The sequence below is a fragment of the Lepisma saccharinum genome, chromosome 14 (genome assembly GCF_977018435.1).
Source record: "Lepisma saccharinum chromosome 14, izLepSacc3.1, whole genome shotgun sequence".
NCBI classification, from domain to species: domain Eukaryota; kingdom Metazoa; phylum Arthropoda; class Insecta; order Zygentoma; family Lepismatidae; genus Lepisma; species Lepisma saccharinum.
The window spans coordinates 18439203-18460037 of NC_139242.1; the positions used below are offsets into that span (position 1 = coordinate 18439203).

The 20835-nt window shown below is 39.1% G+C and overlaps 1 protein-coding gene across 8 annotated transcripts in view; it reads right to left on the reverse strand.

Moving 5' to 3' along the window:
- Positions 1 to 20835, reverse strand: part of LOC145998708 (zinc finger protein castor homolog 1-like) — a 347264-nt gene that overhangs the window by 49518 nt on the left and 276911 nt on the right. For all 8 annotated transcript variants that reach the window (XM_083135199.1, XM_083135205.1, XM_083135203.1 and 5 more), the window contains one exon: positions 15315 to 15450. In XM_083135199.1, coding sequence (XP_082991325.1) covers positions 15315 to 15450 — 136 coding nt within the window. The remainder of the gene's footprint in view (positions 1 to 15314; positions 15451 to 20835) is intronic.

Sequence of the window (20835 nt, forward strand, 5' to 3'; positions counted from 1 at the left end):
TCAAACATATAATTTCATTTCAGCCACAATGATATATGTTAATTATTGCATGAATATGATAACTTCAAATTAAAGCAATGGTTTTTGAGGGGAGAACACTATTTACTACCTTACTTGCCCCTCCCTGGATAAAACCCTGCGGACGTCCATGGTTACACGTATGCCATGTAAAATATTTCAAACCTTCATTTTCACAAAAGATAGGTGAATAACAACTAGTGTCGATCTATCCAGTTCTTTGTAAATAAAAAGTTGAATATGTGAAGAAATTAGGGGCTACAATATTATAAGCAGTGGAATCCTCACATGAAGGTACATCGCTGGCCTGATGATGAGGATGTGTTTGTGTGCGTGCACATATACTACACACACGACACACGAATGCAATATTAATCATTTTGGTGAAATATACTCAAAGAAACAAAAGATCCAAATACGTTGTGAAAATTCGTTTGGATAATTCGTAACTGTGCAAGGGCAAAACCCACCTTATTGGTTGCAAGCAGGAAATTTGTTGCAACTGTATATCTCGATTTCCTAAATCCGCACACATAAAAAACAGAAAATTAATTTACTTTTAATTCGATACTATCGTAACAAAATGCAAAATGTGTAGACAATGACGTGTATACAATTCTTACTAAATAAGTACAATCACCAGTAAATTTTGTAGAACTTCCTGATAGTGTAGAGTAGAGGCTACTGGCTAATGCCAGGTATTCCAGTTGTCATATACAAGTAGTGTGTCCCAGCGATTTTGACTTCCCCTTAAACTAGCTTCACCCAACCTTTACAAACATTGCAGTAAATCTTGTGTCTTTTCTTACATGCTACAGTACTAAAGTATTTGGTTTGGAGTAATTTCTCCCGGCTCTAATGATAGATTCAGCTCTCACACAAGTTAAAAAAGCAATCCAGTCAAGTTCAACTCTTGTACCTTCACGGAGTTCATAAACATTCAGGGTGCCATCTCAATGCATTATTTCAGAACCAATGGCGCAAAACCCGCATAATATAGCTCTTCTTTACAGAATAGAACATGAACAAATTAAACGCAATTCAACATTGGCTCACATGAAACTTGACATTCATTTTTTTCTTCCAAGCGATTCTTCAAAAGTGCTTAGAGAGCACAAACGCTGTACAATGGCAAAGACAGAAATCATGCACCTTTTGTTTGTCAGTTCAGAGAAGCGACTTGAAGAAAAAATGAATACGAAACGTTTTCTCACTTCAAGACAGAAAGAAGGAAATGGAAAAAAGCTCTGTTGTTCGCAAAACAATAATTAAAAAGCACGTTGGCATCCGGTTTAGTAAGGAGGGTTCCAGAACAACCTTTGAACCAAAAGGACGCAGCTCTCTGTTCTTTATTTTCGAGACTGATGCTACGAACGATAAGAATCTTAAGGGCAGAAAAGAAGATACTTTCACAAGAGACAAGGGACCAGATACGCGGTAGGTCGAGTCTGGAAGAGTTGAAACCATTATCTAAAGAGGAAGGGGTGGGAGAGGAAATAAAAGAAGATTCTTTTCGTCGCTTCGAGGGTCTTTTTTTTTTTTTAAAAAAAAAAAAAAAAGTTCTATGGGAGCTTTAATATGGATAGAAATTTATATTTTCATCGTGGGGTTCTCTAATGCAATATGATGCTACGGAAGAATGATGTCGCTTGAGAAAAGAAAGAATCCCACAACCGATGATATAAAAAGGGGGGGCGATAACGTAACAGAACTATTTCTTTTCCGATTTTTTTACCTTTCTTGAAAGCCTTCGCCAACTTAATCCTTTGGTTCAGGATCATTTTAAGGACGAAAAAGAAGAAATTTTGTCAAAGTTGAAAAGGGATATAAAAAAAAATCGGAAGAAAGAAGAAGTGGTCTTGTTCCTATCCGTACAAAGATTTCTGTTGGGTCGTTCAGACGCTCCAATCCTTTTGCAACACTGTCGATTCAGGTGTTCCGACAATGCGACCATACTCATTTCGAGGTCCTATTCTCTCCTCTGGTCTAAATATGACAGACAGACAATGCCCAACGTATCGAAGGATCGGTAGACGTAAATGGTGGGGGGTTATAATCCTTTCCTGCCGCTTTTTTTTTGTGTGTGAATCGGAAAAGCCTGTCTTCTATGAGACACTCGTTTCACACTCCCCCGAATCTCTTCCCGTGCTTTTTACCCTTTCAACTTTCTGGTTGCAAGCTTGAGGCCCCCTCCCAACCCCAGCCGTAGCAATTTATATGAAAATTACCCCCCGGTTAAAATCGAACCCCTTTCGAAGAATTAAATTTCCATTTTCAAGCAATGCGGGGATAAACATCGGAAGTCTCCCGTGCAGATGCAAGCAGAGAAGGGGTTAGGCAGAATCTGCCAGGGGTTTGAGGGTGAATGATACGAAAATAAAAGGAGGGGGTAGTCTGGGGCCAAAGGTAAGAACCGTATGGTAGCAAGGGGAGGTTTCCTAAAATTATGTGGGAACGCAACACAATACTTCTCCAGTGTTCCATTAGGAAGTGGAGAAAACCCCGCGAAGGGTAAAAAAAAAGGAAAGAAAATACAAGCGGTGGATGAGAATTTCCAGGCCACGGTAGAAAGGGGTAGGTTTCATATATATATAAAAAGAGAAGTACGGGATTTCTGAGAACCAGGAACAAAAATACCGAGAATAAAAGGGTTGCACAATTCCATTCCTCCTTTAACCAATCCCCATAGGGCAATCTCTTAAAGATCTCTCAAAAAGAATACAGACGTTTCTGTTAAAAACCCCAGCGCTCAGGCTTTATGGCGCACAATAGCTTCTTCGGAAGGGTGAGCCGATTTCCTGCAACCACCCCTCCGGTCGTTCCTTTTTCCCCCTTTCTGTGCCCTGCTTGTATGCAGGGATGTTTGACGTGGAGTAGGATTTCATACTTGATAGTCTCTTTCTTCTCCATGTTTACCCTTCGATGCCAGGAATTGGGAAAGGTTTGAAATAGGAAGACCGTTAACCTTTTGATTTAAAAAAAAGAGGTCAGAGGAAGGGCAAGGGGACCTACAGCTGAAACCTGAGAACATATTTCGTATTACGGCACCATTATCATATACGTTGCGTTCCCCTTTTATACCTTCGATCTGTTCGAACCAGAATATCAGTACATACTCTCAAACACATGGCACTAATTTACCAAAACAAGCTCACAGAGTTACCAATTATTTTTATTCTCAGTCCGCTGCAAGAACTAATTTAACATAAACAAAACTACGTGAGAAATGGTTCCATTCCTCTGTGTTAACTGTGGTATTATCTTGCCCATGAATATATTGGTCGTAGATGTTCAGTTCATAATAAAAGCCCCCCCCCCCCCTTACCCACAACCTCAATACAGCAGCTACGCGGAATAATATGACTTTATCACGTGCACTATATTCCTCCGCACAAGATTCCGGGGCAGCTACCATTCGGACAACCAATAGAATTTCTCACAAGCCACGTTTGTGTACAATAACTTCGTTCTTACTGTGGACAGACAATAAATGATTTCCAGACAACTCTGTAATGTTTCACCTGTTTAAAACAGATATTTACAGCGGAAATATGAGATCATTGCCTTCAGTTGAAATCTCTTTTCGGTCATAGCTTGATTCCTTGACTTCAGGTTCTCTTCAATTTCTGTTCAGTGAGAACTCTGGGTTAAGATGCGCGTATAAATACAAACACTAATAAATTAAATTTTAACGAGAACTGAAATTTTTAATATTCCTCCAAAATCACTGGGAAATGAATAACAATAGTGCGTTTACACGGACTAAAAAGAGAAAAATATAGAATAAGAGCAATACTCTAACTGCAAGTTAACAAAATTACAATATCATGTATGTATTGCAAATCATTCAGAAATTCAAAACTGAAAATCAAACATACTCTAAAAAAAGGTGAAAACTGAAACAAATGAAAACTATTGATGAGTTTTCCAATATTTGTTCTATTGCACTATTTCTATTTCTTAATGTCATTTTCTATATTTGTCATTCATCTTATATTTTGAATAACATTTTTAATGTTATGTGTAGAGCTCGTAATGTGATATTTTTAAAAATAAAATATAATAAAGTTTATGTATGATCTTAAAATATTTTTTTGCGGAAATAGTTATTACTTAGAGGTGACTACGATCCAAAGTTAACATAGTGTGGCCTGTTCGTCTAACTTAATGCACAGTCACAAGACTCGCTATAAGAGTTATAATGCCAAAAGACGATGACCGGGAGACCTGAAAATTAACAACGACTGGGCGCTTTATGAACTTCAAAAGAACGTATTCACTGCTGGAGATATTTCACCAAGCAGTAAGGAATTTTTCATCCAATAAACACTTATATCCAACGCAGCTGTTTCACAAAGCCTTCCCTCCTGCGTTCTCAAATAAATGATAATGAAGACACAGGCGAGTGCACTTCAAAGCGATGAACACAGTTCAGGGTCCGTTCCTTTTTATTTTGAGCAAAACTGTTAAATGCAAGGACTTGTGTTTGTATGTTCCAACGCAACAAGCCTTGTCGATTAGACGCAACAGGTGTTGGTTCCGGGACATCAGCCCCGATTGGACATGCAGGGGTCTGCCAACAGACTAGAAGAAAAGAACGAGACAAGCCTACCACGTTGAAAGGAAGATTAGGAGTGGTCGCTCCACTGTCGTTAATGATTGATAGTTTAGGAATTCAAAATCCAGAGTTCTTCCTCAACATTACATATTTATCATCTCCCAGTCTGGGCTCGAATTTGAAGTTAATTGGGTTGAAACTGAAGGGCTTGATTCGTGATTATCAGAAATCTCTCCCGAACAAGGTTCCAGAAGTCAAGCTTTCTTCTTTTTTAGATGTTATTATTCCTTTACATGGAATTCCAGTCCTCTTTTGTTCGTTACTTCTGCCTTTGTGAAAGCTTAACAATCTGTAAATGAAAACAGGACCTGGTATACACGCTTATCGCAGCGTTACATCGACATTTTGTCGCACACAGCTCTATACCAAGACGAATTGGTTTGGTCTCTTTACAAGATTTCCTCGTTTATATTTCTTTTTTAAGACCTGCTATTTATCTGTGGATCAATGCGTCATCCAGCAGTTATCAATCATTATATACTTTTACATACTATTTGCACAGGCAGAATTCTACTAATCGTGAACAGAATTTATCTTCTTCTTTTCCTAAGTTTCCATTACAAACTTCAAGTTTGGTGGGCTGTGAAGTTTCTTTAACATTGCCAATCCTACTTTCATTTTCTTATTCTTTGTCTAAAACGGTGATCTAAATCATTATAAAACTTGGTTGACAGAAAAGTACTTTCGCCCATATTCCAGAAACAGGTTAACTTGTAGTGAGATTATTTATTGCCTTTGCCCGTTTGACAGTAAATATCTGTGAGTTAAACACGCAGTCATTTATCCACACACATCTAACCCCTCTAATACAACCCTAACATTTTTTCAGGAAAGTCAAATTAATAGTCATCTTGGTGCCAAATTTACCCTTACATCGCCACTAAAACAAACTTTCACACCCCACAAATTGAAAATCCTGGAAAAACCTGTTTAACAGCATCGAGTTTAATGTTTATTATGTTAATATGAAGGTATCAACTTCAATTCTTAAATCATCAAATTTAGAAACTTGCATTTAAAGCTTATAAATGACAAACAAAAATGTGTACAAGGGCAATTTCAACCGAAATTTTCGTCCAAATTATTCAACATTATAAATTGACACTACTAAGTATTCGTGTACTCATTGCAAAAGATTAAAGAACAATGGCCTTTCATTTTACTTAATAAATATTTAACCAGATATCTATGCACACACCACTATTTGGGTACATGTTTCCGAAAATGGATAGGAAAGTCGGAATACAATGCAACCGAATTTCTACACAATTCTTCCCCCCCCCCCCCCCCGATTCCTTCAAAGAAACCCGAGACAACATTTTTTTTTTTAATGACGTGTAAGGTAACTGGATATTTGTATTGAATTACAAGTACCATTTGGACGAGAAAAACGGAATTTCCCACTATTCTTCCACGGAACAAGCAGATGGTGGACGAAACCGGCCTTTTTAGGGTTAAGGAATTTTATTTCAAGCCCAACGACAAAGGAACACTCAACGCTACGAACCTGTAACGATGAAAGCAACCTTACAGTATCGGCTAACCAGCAGAGCTATTAATTTCAACCCAGTGTGGCTTTCTCACAGTCAGGAAGTTAAAAAGCACTGAATAGCATCCGCCCCGCCTTAACTTGCCTGCAACATTTCAAATCCAGCCTTTTGATGGGTAAACGTGCATGGTATTGTGTTACCTTGAGCTATGTGCTGAGGTTCTGATGAGATTCTATACTATACTACACGAAAAATTCTTCGTAGTTTAAAATGTTCTACGGTTAAAAGTTAGCAGTTTGCCTGTTATTTTACAAAAACGCGACCAACCTTTCTTTTTTACTTAAATATAAATACTTCATTATAAGTGAAGAATTATAAATTACAGTTGCCTGTACCATATTTTAAAAACTGAAACCTTAAAATTACATTAATTACGGTATCTATGTAATAACTTTCAAAACGGCCACTGTCAGTTTTACATAAGTTGGATGGCAGCGAGAAATGACGGTTTTCCCCAGTCAACTTTTAGTGCAGCATTTTTAATGTTGTTAGCAGCGTCGTTTTTCTTACACGTTTGGGTAATCGCGACGCTGCAGATGATTATGTTAAACTGATGAACGAACACCCATGCCCACACCGGGATTTGAACCCGGGAACTTCGGTGGCGAGAAGAAAAGTCAACCACTTAACTGGCACGGCCATCGAGCATGTGTGTTACATAAAGATGCTTAAAATGATATAGCGAAGTGCTATGCGTAAGACGTTACAAAGCTACAGGTCCCAGATTCGAATCCTTGGTTAGGTGCTGATGTACCATCGTGATTGTCCCATCATCCATTCCATCAATTCAGCTTTCATATTTATCGTCGCGACTAGCCCAAGGAGTAAAAAGCGACGCACGATGACCGAAAAAATAAAAGTGCATTGTTTACCCATCTCACACTTCATCAACTTTCACAACCTACGTCTAGTTATTACAAGGTTATGCAGTTTATTGTCCTATAATGGAAGTAGCTAGTTCATGAACGATAGATGTGATTAACGTGTCTTTATTTATCTCTAAAATTCAGTTTTTTGCCAATAAATAGGTTTCAAGCGAATGGTTCTATAATAATAACTACTTGTCAGTTCGTATAAATTAGTTTGTTATGTAGTTTCCGGTACAAAGCTCTGAGAGAGTTGGATTAAGGTAAAACGCATGTCCTCTTCATTGCTACATCTCATACGAGAATATATGGGAAAATATTTGTTTTTACAAATATTCATATCGTTTCCAAGCTAATGTTAGCTTCAATGCACTAATGCTCACTATATACACTGCAGAATCTTGCTTCAGTCGCACCAACAAATTGTGATTGACCGACCCTCACCGAAGTCAACTTCGGCCTGGAGTCGAGAGTTGTGATTTCTATTAGAAACCAGCAGCATATTGGACGCGCAAAAACAGTCATAAATCGGCCAACAGTTCGATTACAGGTCTGGCGGTCTGATCACTTTTCCAAACCCTTGCACACAGACCCAGCTGCAAGTAAATTGGGCATGGCAACGAAATGACGCTACTCTGGACTCGAAAGGATGAGAAATGGTTAGAAATTTTAACTCGAGAACGGGCTCGTCTCCATGCTTCCCTAAAGTTTAGATGGTGAGAAAGCGAGTGGGCGGAGTAAAGCAGTGCGCACTGCTTAAAACGACTGGTAACCGCGTTTTACCTCCATGCACTCACTTCCCCTCTCAGGCGATCATAGGTCGAGGTTTCTCGAGTCTTTACATCACTTGCTTCATGGTTTCCCGGACGCGTATTTACAAACCCTGTAGTGCTGCAGAACCTCCAGCGATATGCGACTTCTGATTGGCTCTCATTCCGGAAGTTAATCCAGTGTTCCCTCAAGGTAAGGCTAGATGACAGGGTTGAGATTGACAATGTTGATTTAAGAGATCCATCCCAATAAGATAAGAAAGCCCTTCAAACTGAGATTAATTATGAGAACATTTTTTTTAAAAATTAAGGTTTTGAAAGACAGAAAATCAGAACTCTTCTAAAAGTTAATGGTTTTCTTATTTAAAGTCAAACCAGTGCAAACATTGCATATACTTTCTATGTCACGTCCATAGTTGTGCGTAGTTAGAGATCGGTTAGTTCATCGAACGATCCAGCCTAACTATTGCCTATTTTTAGGGGAACAGGAAAAGGTTTATAGTATCCTTGCCTTGACTCATCTCACCCAACAGGTCGCTAGGTGCCCTGGCTTGCCCCGAGTTGATAGCTTCCTGGAGATGAGGCCTGCTCGAAAAATGTTTATAGTATGGTTGATTATACAGAAATGGATTTATTTAGTATATTCCAAGATATGAAATTTCTCCTTTAATGCAGTAATCACTTGGTATAATATACAAGCGCTTTCAGAGATATCAACATTATTATTCACGATGGCTTCATATTGATTTTAGTCACCTGAAAACTATTCAAAAACATTTTTAACATTTTTTTTCATACAAATATATATTTCTTAATATAATTTCGATAATTTGATTACAAATTTTATTTATAAATAATCACGAGTCTGATCTTTCCATACTGATCCTGCAAACAGACAAACAAGGAACGACGGAAAAGGAACATAAACTCTTCCGGTGTGCACAGCCAATAAGACAGCGTTGTGTACGTGTGGTCCTGCAGCACTCTGGGGTTTGTAAATACGCTTCCCGGACAGAGTGAAGATGAATATGGTGAGAATCCTTTGAAGATTCGAAACCTGGATCTTTGGTTTTGGAGAGGCATCTACAACCCCTTGATCATGTGGGTCTGGTGTACAATAGAATTTTTCCTCATTTCCCATTACCGAGAGAGAGTAGAAATATGAGAAAACCCGTTCGAGACAGTGATGAAGGTAGGATAGGGACTCGAGACACAAATGGGAAATCACAGCCTCGCCTTGGTATCACGACTATCTAAAAGCCATGGGACTGAAATCAAAGTGGACACTTTCTTCCTTTTTTTTCCTTACGAGGTCCGTAATACGCTCTCACAGTTATGTCCGAGCTCCGAGGATTGGCTAACAAAGGCCAATTCACCATAACGACTCTCATAAGATCACAGCTGCAGATGCGAGCTTCGTTTCAAACCAAATTCCATCACTGGTAATGGGATTAGCTCTGATTGCACGGACAGCCACTTCCTGTGTTCCTAACGCCCCCCGCTCCCCCAACCCTCTTTGCTCCTTAGCACTTGCTTTGCTTTGTACGACCTAAATCCGGTGTCATTCTCTTCATGTGCTAGAAACGGCTTCTCTTCCCTCTTCAGAAGAAAAAAAAATCGCAGGGCGAAAATGTCCAATCAGAACGCTGCTTGACAGTCTGGTCACGGCAATTTCCTTCTGTTCCCTAACGCAATTGATTCGTTCATTGCAACAGCAGACTCAGTGTGAAGGACAAATGCAATGCTTCGCTGTTCTCCAGAAAGTGTCATCGCATCGCACCACATAAAAAAAATCCAAAAAGCAACGTAAAGGATGCGGGATTTAGGTGCTGGAACACGGAATAAGGTGCTTTCGTCCTGCAGATGAACCCTTTCTGAACGTTCGATGCGACTCCTGCCTGGCAAACGACCCTATCATAATTGTAGAGATTGATTGATTTGGTTTATTTTACTTCGCTTTTCTGGCACTTTTGGGTTTTGGCGAAGATGAGGATGACTGGAGGATATGATAAGTTTCATGAAAAGACACTCACAAAGAACACCCATGCCTCAAGGGCGCTCGCAGAGGGGGAGAGGGGGCACCTGCCCCGCCTGGGATATATGGAAAGACATTAAATTCAAATTTTGAAATTGAAGCGTGAAGTCATGGACGAGGGGTGTCGTGAAAGACAGCAGATTAAGTGCCTGTGCAAATTATCCTAGAGCTGGGGATGATTTATGAGAATTCTCTTAATTGGGAGAAAGCATCACCCCACCTTTCCCCACTTTAAGCACTGCTGCCCCCCACCCCCACTCCCCCGAGAAAAATTCTGCGGGCGGCCTTGACAAGCCTAGATTCGAAACCAGGACATCTGGCATCGTAGAGCGCTGTGTCTCGAACACGAACACCTCGTCTCGAAGGTCGGGAGAGCCTATGTACGGATTTGTTCTTACATTTCAGATGAATCGACTGGGGTTGACTGAAAATGTCTTTTTTGGTAAAGTACAACACCAGAATTTGTGGTCGAGACTTTCACTGAACAATCTCAGCTAGCGATTAACAAGAGATCAATTGTTGTCTTTGTACTTGACTTCTTTTTTTACAAAAAAAAGAATCACACCTTGACAGCGAAATAGCGGCCGAGAAAGGTGTGTGAGCTAAATTGGCTAATTTGTATGCACAAGATTGCTTCTATGCTGGACAAAGAAGAAAACTGAACTCAGAGGCAGAGCAAATATGACTCAAGTTTCGCAAAAGGCTAAATTGCGAACATTAACATTTTTATTGAACTGTTGCACCTGTCTCAACTTTCATTTCTGAAACAAAAGCATCAGGCAGGTAGACGGCGAAAAGCTGGCAAGTTTCTTTTCCCAATCTTTGAGAACGATAACTTGCATGCTTATGAACACAGTAAGAACAAAGATGAAAAACACGCGCGTTAGTAACTTCTCTTCTCTCCTTTTTCACGTTACAGACGGGAAAAAAGACTAAAGCTTTAAATCTACTAGCACAGTGCAAAGGAAAAAGTCGTCGGAATAGTTGTCACGTTGCCAAATGCAAGTGTTTGGAAACAAAACTAGGCTGTAAAGAACATTTTTCTTCCCAGAAACGTTCAACCCCCAGCGCCACCTGCCCTGCACGATGAATGGAACTTGCCCACACACTTTGTGTCACATTCATGAAAAGCACAACGCTCAACAACATTTTAATAGCTGTTTTCTTTTCTTTTCAACCTCACTTTTTTTAGACTGGGAATGCGACAAAATTGAGCCGACCTTAGGTATGCCCACTTTTCAGCAAATAGGAATCCAGAACGTTGCTTTCAGCAAGATAAATTGAGAAGTAAACGGTTGGACAAGCTACCAGGTTAAGTTACACTCGCTAAATTGGTCTCCTGCCGAGTCCAAATTGCTATTTTCCCACTATGGCTTTGACGAAAAGGGGATTAGACCAAAGAGAACATGAAGTCAACAAGAAACTACTCCTGAAAGACGAGAAGTAATGGTGCAAGCAAAACCGGCGCTAGGTTAGGCATACAATACACGCGGGGCCTATAACAAAAGTTTTTTGCAGATTTGGAAAAAATCAGAGATTTTTGTTCCTTAGTCTGGAGCACAGGTGTCCCATATAATCACAATATAAACTATTACAACTAATAAACATTTAATTTATATATTGCGTACAATAACATAACAGCAATAAGGAGGAAATGTTGAACGGTCCAAGAACTACAGAAGGCTAATAAAAGTTTCTATTGTCTCTTTTCATTCCCTATGTGTCAGTGGTGCGACGTTCATTATATTTAATTACAAAACAGGGTGTGTTCAATATCAAACCATTATTTAACCCATCAAAGTGGCAATTTTGAATCATATGCAATAACATTCTCTATCATAGTTCTCTCTCGTTTACTTGCCATCTCGTATTGCGCCTAATGAATTTACATTGTTTCAAATAAAATAATATTTTCACTTTTGTAATTCCATTCATTTATTAAACGAATACTGCATATTAACTATTTTGATTTAAGTATTTGGACACGATTTTTACATAGTACTTTCTACGGTTATGATTTCAGTAATTTTGGATATTTTAATTACGTCAAAGCAATCCATAAAGTCAAGTTAGTTGCTTAATTGGAAGCACCAGCGTGTTATAAACCGTACACAAACAATTATTTTTATCTGCCCATCTCTAGGACTCATTCTGGGTGAAAGTAATTTTAAAAAAGGGATAAACTGAGAATAACTAGAGTGTACATAAGGAGAAACAGTTTTCTAAGATTCGCTTGATTGGTGTTTACTAGCGATGAAAGCTTCCCACGGTCATGAAGAGATCTCCCAGCTGGTGGTTTATCAATTACTCCCGTTATAGAACGCATCACAAAGAGAGGGGGCAGCAAGTGATGGACTGAAATGTGGAAGAAAAAATCCCTTTCTGATAACTACAAAATTACCAATTTACTCAAGCTAACGTGGGCCGTCTCTTGTTCTGATGAATATGGATGGCTGAATAATAGGCGGGAAACCGTCTGCTACGATAGTTATAAAAACTGGCTGGGGTGGGAGGGACGTTACTGTTCCAGATTGGAACGAGCAGACTGGTGGTGGGATTTGGGAGGAAGGGGGGGGGCAGAGGTCGCTTAACTCCATACATTCTCCCACATTCCAGATTCCTGTGCTATCACTCCAGCGACACTTGCTGCTTGTTGTATCTGTCACGGCTCAACTTCCTGCATAACCCCATGCACGAACAAGTGTGTCCATAATCCACATGTCATCATTCTCCTCTGTAACTACGGAAGCCATAAAAGCGTTATTGTATGGTGGAAAGGAAGGATGATAAATAAACTAAAGCAGCACGACTAGAGGAACACATGTTTGTACAGACAGAACATGCATTAAGATTCAGTCAAAACTTAAGAGTTGTCAGATGTTTGGGACATATCTGTGTACGCGACGTCACTGAAGAGTCAGACAATCGTAAAGATGGATTCAAATACATGGCACAGAGTCATTCATCTCTCTTCCGGTGCTAACGGCTGATATTTCCGTCTTACTTTAGGCCGAAGAAGGGAAAGTAAAGGTTCGTATTTATTTAGTATGAACGTACATACTTTACAATACCAGTGCATTTTCTGTATCTACTTCTATTTTGTTCATTGTTTTCGGGTGTTTGGTATGCTTTTCGTCTTCGCTTCCTAGTTTCACCCACATATGTTGCCTTTGATCTCAACAAAGGGAGGAAAACCGTTCCAAGATACTAATTTATAGTCACTCTTTCGAGGCACCACCCTTGCTAATGTTTACTCACAATTACTTCTTTACTCTTTGGTGTCATCATCATCAACAAATTTTATTGGAATTACAGCTTTACATCTGGCTCTTTACACACAGCATACATTTTAAGTGCATAAAGATACATTTTTACATAAATTTTACACACAAAGTTCAAATGTACTCTTAAATACCTTATTTTTATGTAACTACATTCAGTCATTCGTTAAAAATATATATTACAATTTCATATCAATTTGTCTCAAAAAAGCAAGTATAATTTGAATATGCGTGACCTTCCACCGACCTTCCTAGCCAGATTATGCTGCAACTGCTCAGGAAAGGCAATAACTTATATCGTCGCTGCTATTGGTGCAATGCATTCCTGGGAACAGAATGGGAATGGTCCGTCCAAAAACATCACTCTCTTTTCCCCTTGCACGTTTTTATTCGAAACCAATTGACAAGAGTGGCCTGTGTGAAGTTCCTTCTGCTCGTGCAGCGGGCGACTGGCTTCTTCGTTGTCAGGTCTTGATGGAGCAATAAATCGCATCGCACTCCAACATTTGCTCGTCATTGACAAACGGCGCCTTGCCAAGCGGGCATGTGCGTTAGCAAAGAAAACACGGTGAGATGGGTCGCCACCGAGAATAACATTTCCTTTAAACATATGGTACCAACAAGAAAGAACACGGATCTGACTTGCACTGTATGAGGTCCTCCATTAGGCTGAACGCTCCGGATTCGCCAGTCAAATAGCGCGCATCGCCTGTACACTCAATTGGTGTCAGGTTGTTTATTTTGAAAAAATCCCCCACCACCCCTTCTTTCCTGTTCTCACTTCACAGTTTTTGCTTTTATTTATCATAACGACCATGTGTGCAGAGTGTGCTACATTTTCTGTTCATTCAATACAGCCACCACAATGCCCTACTAGCTAGAATAAAATGGCTGCAAAGCACACACGATCATACATATTCCCAGATGTGCATGTGTTTCTAGAACAGAAATATTAATTTCTTTAGAGTTGATTTCTTTCCATGGTTCTGGAAATTCAAGGCGGGAATTACAAATGATGGGCACCAGGTTGCAATCCCAACTATGGTATTTGGTTGTTCACCCTTTTAAATTCATAAAATCATCAGCCAGAATGTTCGTCTTTTTTCTTGTAGGCGGTCATAAATTTTGTAATATTTTGCTACACTTGACATTACTTTTCTAGGTCAGAGGGGGGGAGGGGGATTATGATCTCCACCCACCCTTCCTTCAGCAAGCTACTGCTTTCCACGATGCTATTAATTTACTGAGGCAAAAAATAGAGGTAAAATACCTAAAATGCAATTCCAAATGCTCATTATTCTTGAAGCTTGCAACAAGAACAATTCCTACAATACTAGATCATCATCTTATGCCAAGAAGAAGTGTTTATGACATCAGATAAAGCATGACGATCTGCTGTACGTGTCAAATTCGTCATTACTGTCACTTGCAGAGAATGCAGATGGCAGTTATGGCAAGGGAGGAATCTAAGAACAGTTTTCCGCATATACACATCTAAGTTCACACACTGTTTGTGATTGAATACGCTGATTACACACAGGATTTTTTTTAAAAAAATCGTTTATCATTACGCATACATCTACATTACAATATATTTTTGAACTATCAATTACACATGTCATGATGAGATCAGATTATTTTATTATTTGTTCATGCTTGGGCATGCAATAACACTAACACTGTTATGGACTTCGTGGCACGTTGGGGTAGGGGACTGTACTCTTCTTGGGTACCTTACAAGTCGTTTTGCAACCTCTTCAAGTTAATCGCATGAGAATGAATCGTAAGTTGATAAAATAGTGAATAAACACAATAACATCCATGCTTTAAGACAAGATTCAATCCCTGGGCTTCGTGGTGTGTTACACTAACCACTCCAATAGAGCATCTTCCCATAGCACAAGTTTTCCAACACAACTGCTGCAAGCCGGACCCTGTGGATGAGTGGTTAGCACATCGCGCTCCGACGTCAGGGGTCCCGGGTTCGAATCCCGCTCGGGCATGGTTGTTTGTGAATGTCCATTCATCAATTTCATCACTCATCCCCACCTTCGCAAATTAGCCAAGAGGCACAAAACTGCTGCAAGCACACGCCATTCTACTGTTTTCATATGTACAGAAGCAGAACATTTAAAGGACCTGGCGAAAAGCTAACAATAGAAAATGTCTCACTTACCAGGGAGCGGAGTTTTGCTGTAGTCCACCACTGGGGGGCCGTGCACCGAATTTATTCCGGAAGCCATCGCAGCAGCCTTTTGTTCTTGTAGAGCAGCGAGAGTCAAAATAGTTGCCATATTTTGAGGCAGCATCACCTGAGGAGACAAAAATCATTGTAATTAAAAATAGGCTTGCAAAATATGTATTGGTGAAAAATAAGTACGAGAAAGAGGTGTCACATCTACTGTACCAACCCTTGAGAACATTTAATATGGTTTACAATGAACTATAATTAACTAACTGCAAAACGACAACTAAAATTATAAATGTTTATATATAACCAATTCAGGCACGCACAGTAAAGGGTGTTGTTTGTAACAGGGAATGTAGGGAACAGAATTAGCCCTTTGAACTTCCTGAAACAATAAAGCTTTGCATTAATTATCTCCCATAATTCAACCTCCATTATGTATTATGAATAAACTCAACCTCCTAGAATATTTCTGGACAATCTTGTGATTTGCAGCGACTTTTCACAAACGTGGCTATAGCTGTAATTTGAGTTTGACAACGCTGATTAAAAAAAGACTAAAGCATATATTAGACCTTCCACCATACTGTAAAATTCCAAGGATCTTAGATTGAATTATGATAGTTGTCGAGCTAAATTAAAGTAGACGTGACAGATATTTATTGTTACAAAAAGGCCATATTTCATTCTTGCACACGACAATGAAATTTGCACGCCATTGGCAGTTATCGTTAAGCGTGCAATTTTCCTTGAAGAGGTCAGTGGGAGACGATTTAATAAGAGCAATTAAGATTTCTATTCCAAGAGTGTCTGGAGTTCTTGCACGCTACAGTTTATTCAATCCCGAAAATTGATTTTTGTAGCTCGCTAAGTGTGTGTAAGTGTGAGTTTTAGCATAAATTGTACAATGGCGCAGTAAGTATTTAGAACTGTTACCAAATGCTAAAGAAGTGCTTTCCTTTATGGCCAAAAGTTTTAAGCAGACAATCACTCTACTTTTTCAATGCACACTAATACCTCAAGATTGTTCCGCCAATTATAATTCGGAGAGAGAGTGTGTTAAGAATTATGGTATATTATTCCAAACTGAATAATGTTAATTTCTTTACTGAAGAAATGATACGCCGAAGTGCACACTACCATCTCTATTACACAAAATGGAAATGAGAAGTACGAAACAAATGAGTCAAATCACAGACTAAACTTTACTTGTACGAAAAATTTCCTTACACATTTTCAGACATATTTGAAGATGAGAATTTACTGAACTAAGTACATTGAACAGAGACAGACAGAGAGATGTACATTCCAAGTGTAAAGCAAATATTAATTCATATATCAGTATTGCATTATCTCTGATAACTGAGTATTATTGACTGCGTTCAACTGGTTAAACACTCTTTTCCACCATGACCTTTTATGTACTTACATCGATGTTAAACTACGAGCAATTTAACACTCACTTTTGAGCAACAGTCGAACAACTTATGCATTTTGATGCAGTAAAATTGTAGTTTACAAACTTTTTCTCTGTGACTCACACCGTATGGCAAAGTCTGCCTTGTGTAGGCTTAAATCGGCATTCAATAACAGCAATTCAGGTTTTAAAAAGGCATGAAATCCGTAATGACAACAATCATGTTGCTTTGTCTTGTCCCGTATCTTTTATCGTGTGATGCATGCGCCAAGTGGACTGGTGGTAAGTTTCCGAACTATCCCTCCCACGGAAAGTTAGGCTACATTACGTCCATGAAATGAACGACCCAATTTGCTTTTACTAGGACATTGAAGTTTAATAGTTTAGAACATTATACAGCATGTTAACAAAGAACAAACCAATGCCAAAAATACAAAAGGATTATCGAGAACACAATATGGAAAAAGTTTATTCAAATGAACAAATCATACGGACAATTGTACACAAATGATCCCGAGTAGGTGTTGTAACGTGGAATTGTAGCGGTTAGGGTTTGTGTTGTACATCCACGCCCAGAGGAATGATTGTAAATTGACATGTATCGTATCATTACGGCAAGCTGGCATTTGTCGGACGCTCAACTCTCGAATACAAATATTTACACGAGGAGAGGAAACGTCAGCAGATAACTACTCCCTTGTTAATAACATTCGAGATCTTTGAAATTGAATATTTATTAGCAAGGGCACCTTTTTGTTTTCGAGTACACGCCTACACCTGAAGGTTGCCATATTTGGAGGTTGATCATCTCGATTTCCCATTGTCAGAACGAGATTATGTTTGTAGACCTGTAACTCCCAATTTCAAGGCGAGGGATCAATTATTTGGAACGATCTTCTAGATTCTAATAGGCCTACACAGGATGATGGGAGTACTGGAGAAAACCCTATACAGCGCGATAGGCACTATGCTCAAGGTCAAAGAAGGTTATGCATAAGCACACTCAATACTCATCAACAAATTAAGTACTAAAATTGAAGCATGTGTTACGGCTGTCTAATAATAACACGAAATATCAAGAATTTTCAAAGAAATTTCATAACAGCTGTGTATGTGGCATCGTAATTTTTATCAGAAATATAATTCGATGTGTCCAATATTTAGCTACAGATCTCGGGCAATTCATTACCTTTGCTGTGCTTGCAAAAAAAAAAAAAAAAAAAAAAAGGTTACAAATGTAGGTACGTATACAAGTGCTCGAAACACTTACTTATCATTGAATAGTACCGTGCGTTCATTTCGATCTTCAGCCGCGAGATCGGGAGAAGCGTGGCGGGCGGCACTGACGGAGATGCCGACATTTGCTGCCTGTAATGCCCGCTTATTTTTATGGACATATGCAGACATTTATATAAATATTGAAAAACGAGCACTAACCTGTGTTATAACCAGAGCTAGGAATTTTAGGTGCTGCACCTTAAATTATTTTGTGTGAAAATGGGTAAAAAAGTGACTCATCTCCAAAATAAGCACGTATTGAACTCTGCTCATGGTGTTTCGGTTGCACCTTTTTCACAATCTCAGAACCTTTTGCACCTTTCCGCCCTTTTTGCATCTTTATCATTTTTTTTAATACAACTCGCGCGTTGTTTAACCCCACCCACATTCCAGCCACAGCATCTTGGAACGCGATTCTTGTTTACCGCACAAAAATGAATCGGCTTTCTTCAGTTCTTGGACGTTAATGTAGTAAGCGCGCGGACTTTAAACAATAACGCGTTACAATTGCTAGAAGTTGAGCTTTTTTGTCCTATGCTGTATTGTTTACGAATTGTTGTTCAAACCTACAATCTTCAACAAGGATGTGGATTACCGGTTGAAAACAAAATACGCACCACTTGTGTCTGTTGACGTTGAACGTTCTTTTTCAACTTACAAGTATCTGCTTAGTGACCGCAGATGTAGCTTCACTCAGAAGAACATAGAAATTTTGAATGTAATCTATTTTAACAGTCTTCTAGATGACTAATTCTAAGCAAGTAAGAAGAAGCATATTTTCCTTTATGTCGCTTTCTAATGTATCAGAAAATGTTCTTTGCTTAGTTATATTAAACGATTTAAAACCAGAGAATACTCTGTGTTTTTATCCAGACAAGTTGAATCATATATGTATGCACTGCTCACAATAAATTTTACATCTGAAAATTAGCACCTATTTTAGCACCTTTTTTCTACAAAAATTGGCACCTTTTTTGCACCTTTATTGGCAAATTTTTGCACCTAAAATTCCTAGCTCTGGTTATAACACGCAAAGGTTCTTCTGTAATTCATCACACAAATAAATACGCTTCAGAAACGATGTTAAGAGCCACAGATAATAAAACATTTTAATCATAGTTTTGACCAGTAACGTCCTGCTTAAGTTTATATCCTTGAAAGAGTTTTATGTCGATGGGGATCGTTTGGAGGTTTCGAATGTGCAACACTGTATCAAGATTACGCTGCAGACGAAACCGTTAAAAGTCAATGGTGCTCGTGAGCTTCCTTGCAATCCGAAATCTCCGAGCTCGAGTTTTTTGTTCCTTCGCGACTAGATGAAAACAGAGCTGTGAATATAGTGGTGAGCAGATGTAAACAAAGAGCATGTTAATTTCGTACTGTGCGCAAGAGTGTTATTCTTGGTTACTTGCAGTTACTTGTTTGTGTTATTGCAGTGTGTATTTGTGTTGTGTCAGTGAGACGATTGGAATGCCAGCTGCAAGGTTCACGTTAGAACAAAGAATTTTTATGTATGACACTTACGTGAAAACAGACTCGTGTCGAGACGTGTGTAGGCAATTTGTACAGAAATTCCCAGGCGTTTCAGCTCCACATAGAGATACGGTTAGACAATTTGTCCTTAAATTACGAGAAACTGGAACGTCAAATTTTAAAACACCTAAGCAAAAACGACGGATTCTAACCGAAGCAAAACTCGATGAAATTGGTGCAGCGTTATAACGTTCTCCAAACAAACCTCTACGCTGTGTTTCACAGGAGATGGGCGTGTCAAAATCATCAGCACATACAGCCACTAAGCTACTAAAATTAAAACCGTACTCTTATAACACAGGTTAGTGGTCGTTTTGCAATATTTATATAAATGTCTGCATATGTCCATAAAAATAAGCGGGCATTACAGGCAGCAAATGTCGGCATCTCCGCCAGCGCCGCCCGCCACGCTTCTCCCGATCTCTCGGCTGAAGATCGAAATGAACGCACGGTATATGGCTGAAACAGTATTGTTCCGCACTTAACGTACATTGTTGTTAATGGCAAAGTATTTTGTTGCATTCACAATAAAATGTGATATTTCGGAAAAAGGAGTAGCTACCACGGGGATAAGAGTGGGTAGGGCCTGGCAACCGTGGATTAGTTTAACCTTCTCAAACAGGGTACATGCGAGATTTACAAGTAATGTAAATATGTAAAGAAGTTAGTCAAGTGTTTATAACTAGAATTACATGCTTCCTTGGATGATTAACAGATTTCTTATCAAGCATTAGATATTCTTGGAAAATAAGTCTTATGTTTTAGACGGTTTATTTGTTGTTCTTGATTACAACAATGTTTAAAACATAAAAAAGACGTTTTATCTGCGCCTTTAAAAAAAAAAAAAAAGATACAAAATTTGCCAACCCACATTTTCCCCTCCACCAATAAAAGTACTGAAATCCCGCCAAACGACTTCGTTAATCAGGTATCTCCGTCATTGTTACAGCAAAGGTCAGTAATGCATTATTTTGGTAAATTTTGCAAACAGCTCAGTGCATATTCAACACGATTAAATTCCTAGAATGCTGCAAAACGAGCTTCCCCCTGCCCCGCCCAAGATACCAAAGCCACTCGATGTTACGAACATCCATTCGGATTATCTGCTCGTAAAGTTCAGCCCTTGTTTCGTTTTGAACAGAACGATATGACAGAAGAGAGGAGGAGGCACATACATTTGTCAAGAGTCATGGTATCGGAATCATTTCTGACTTCCATTCCTTTTTGCACAATCCCCAAGACACGAAACGCCACTTGCGAAGGGCGTGTGCGCACAGCATC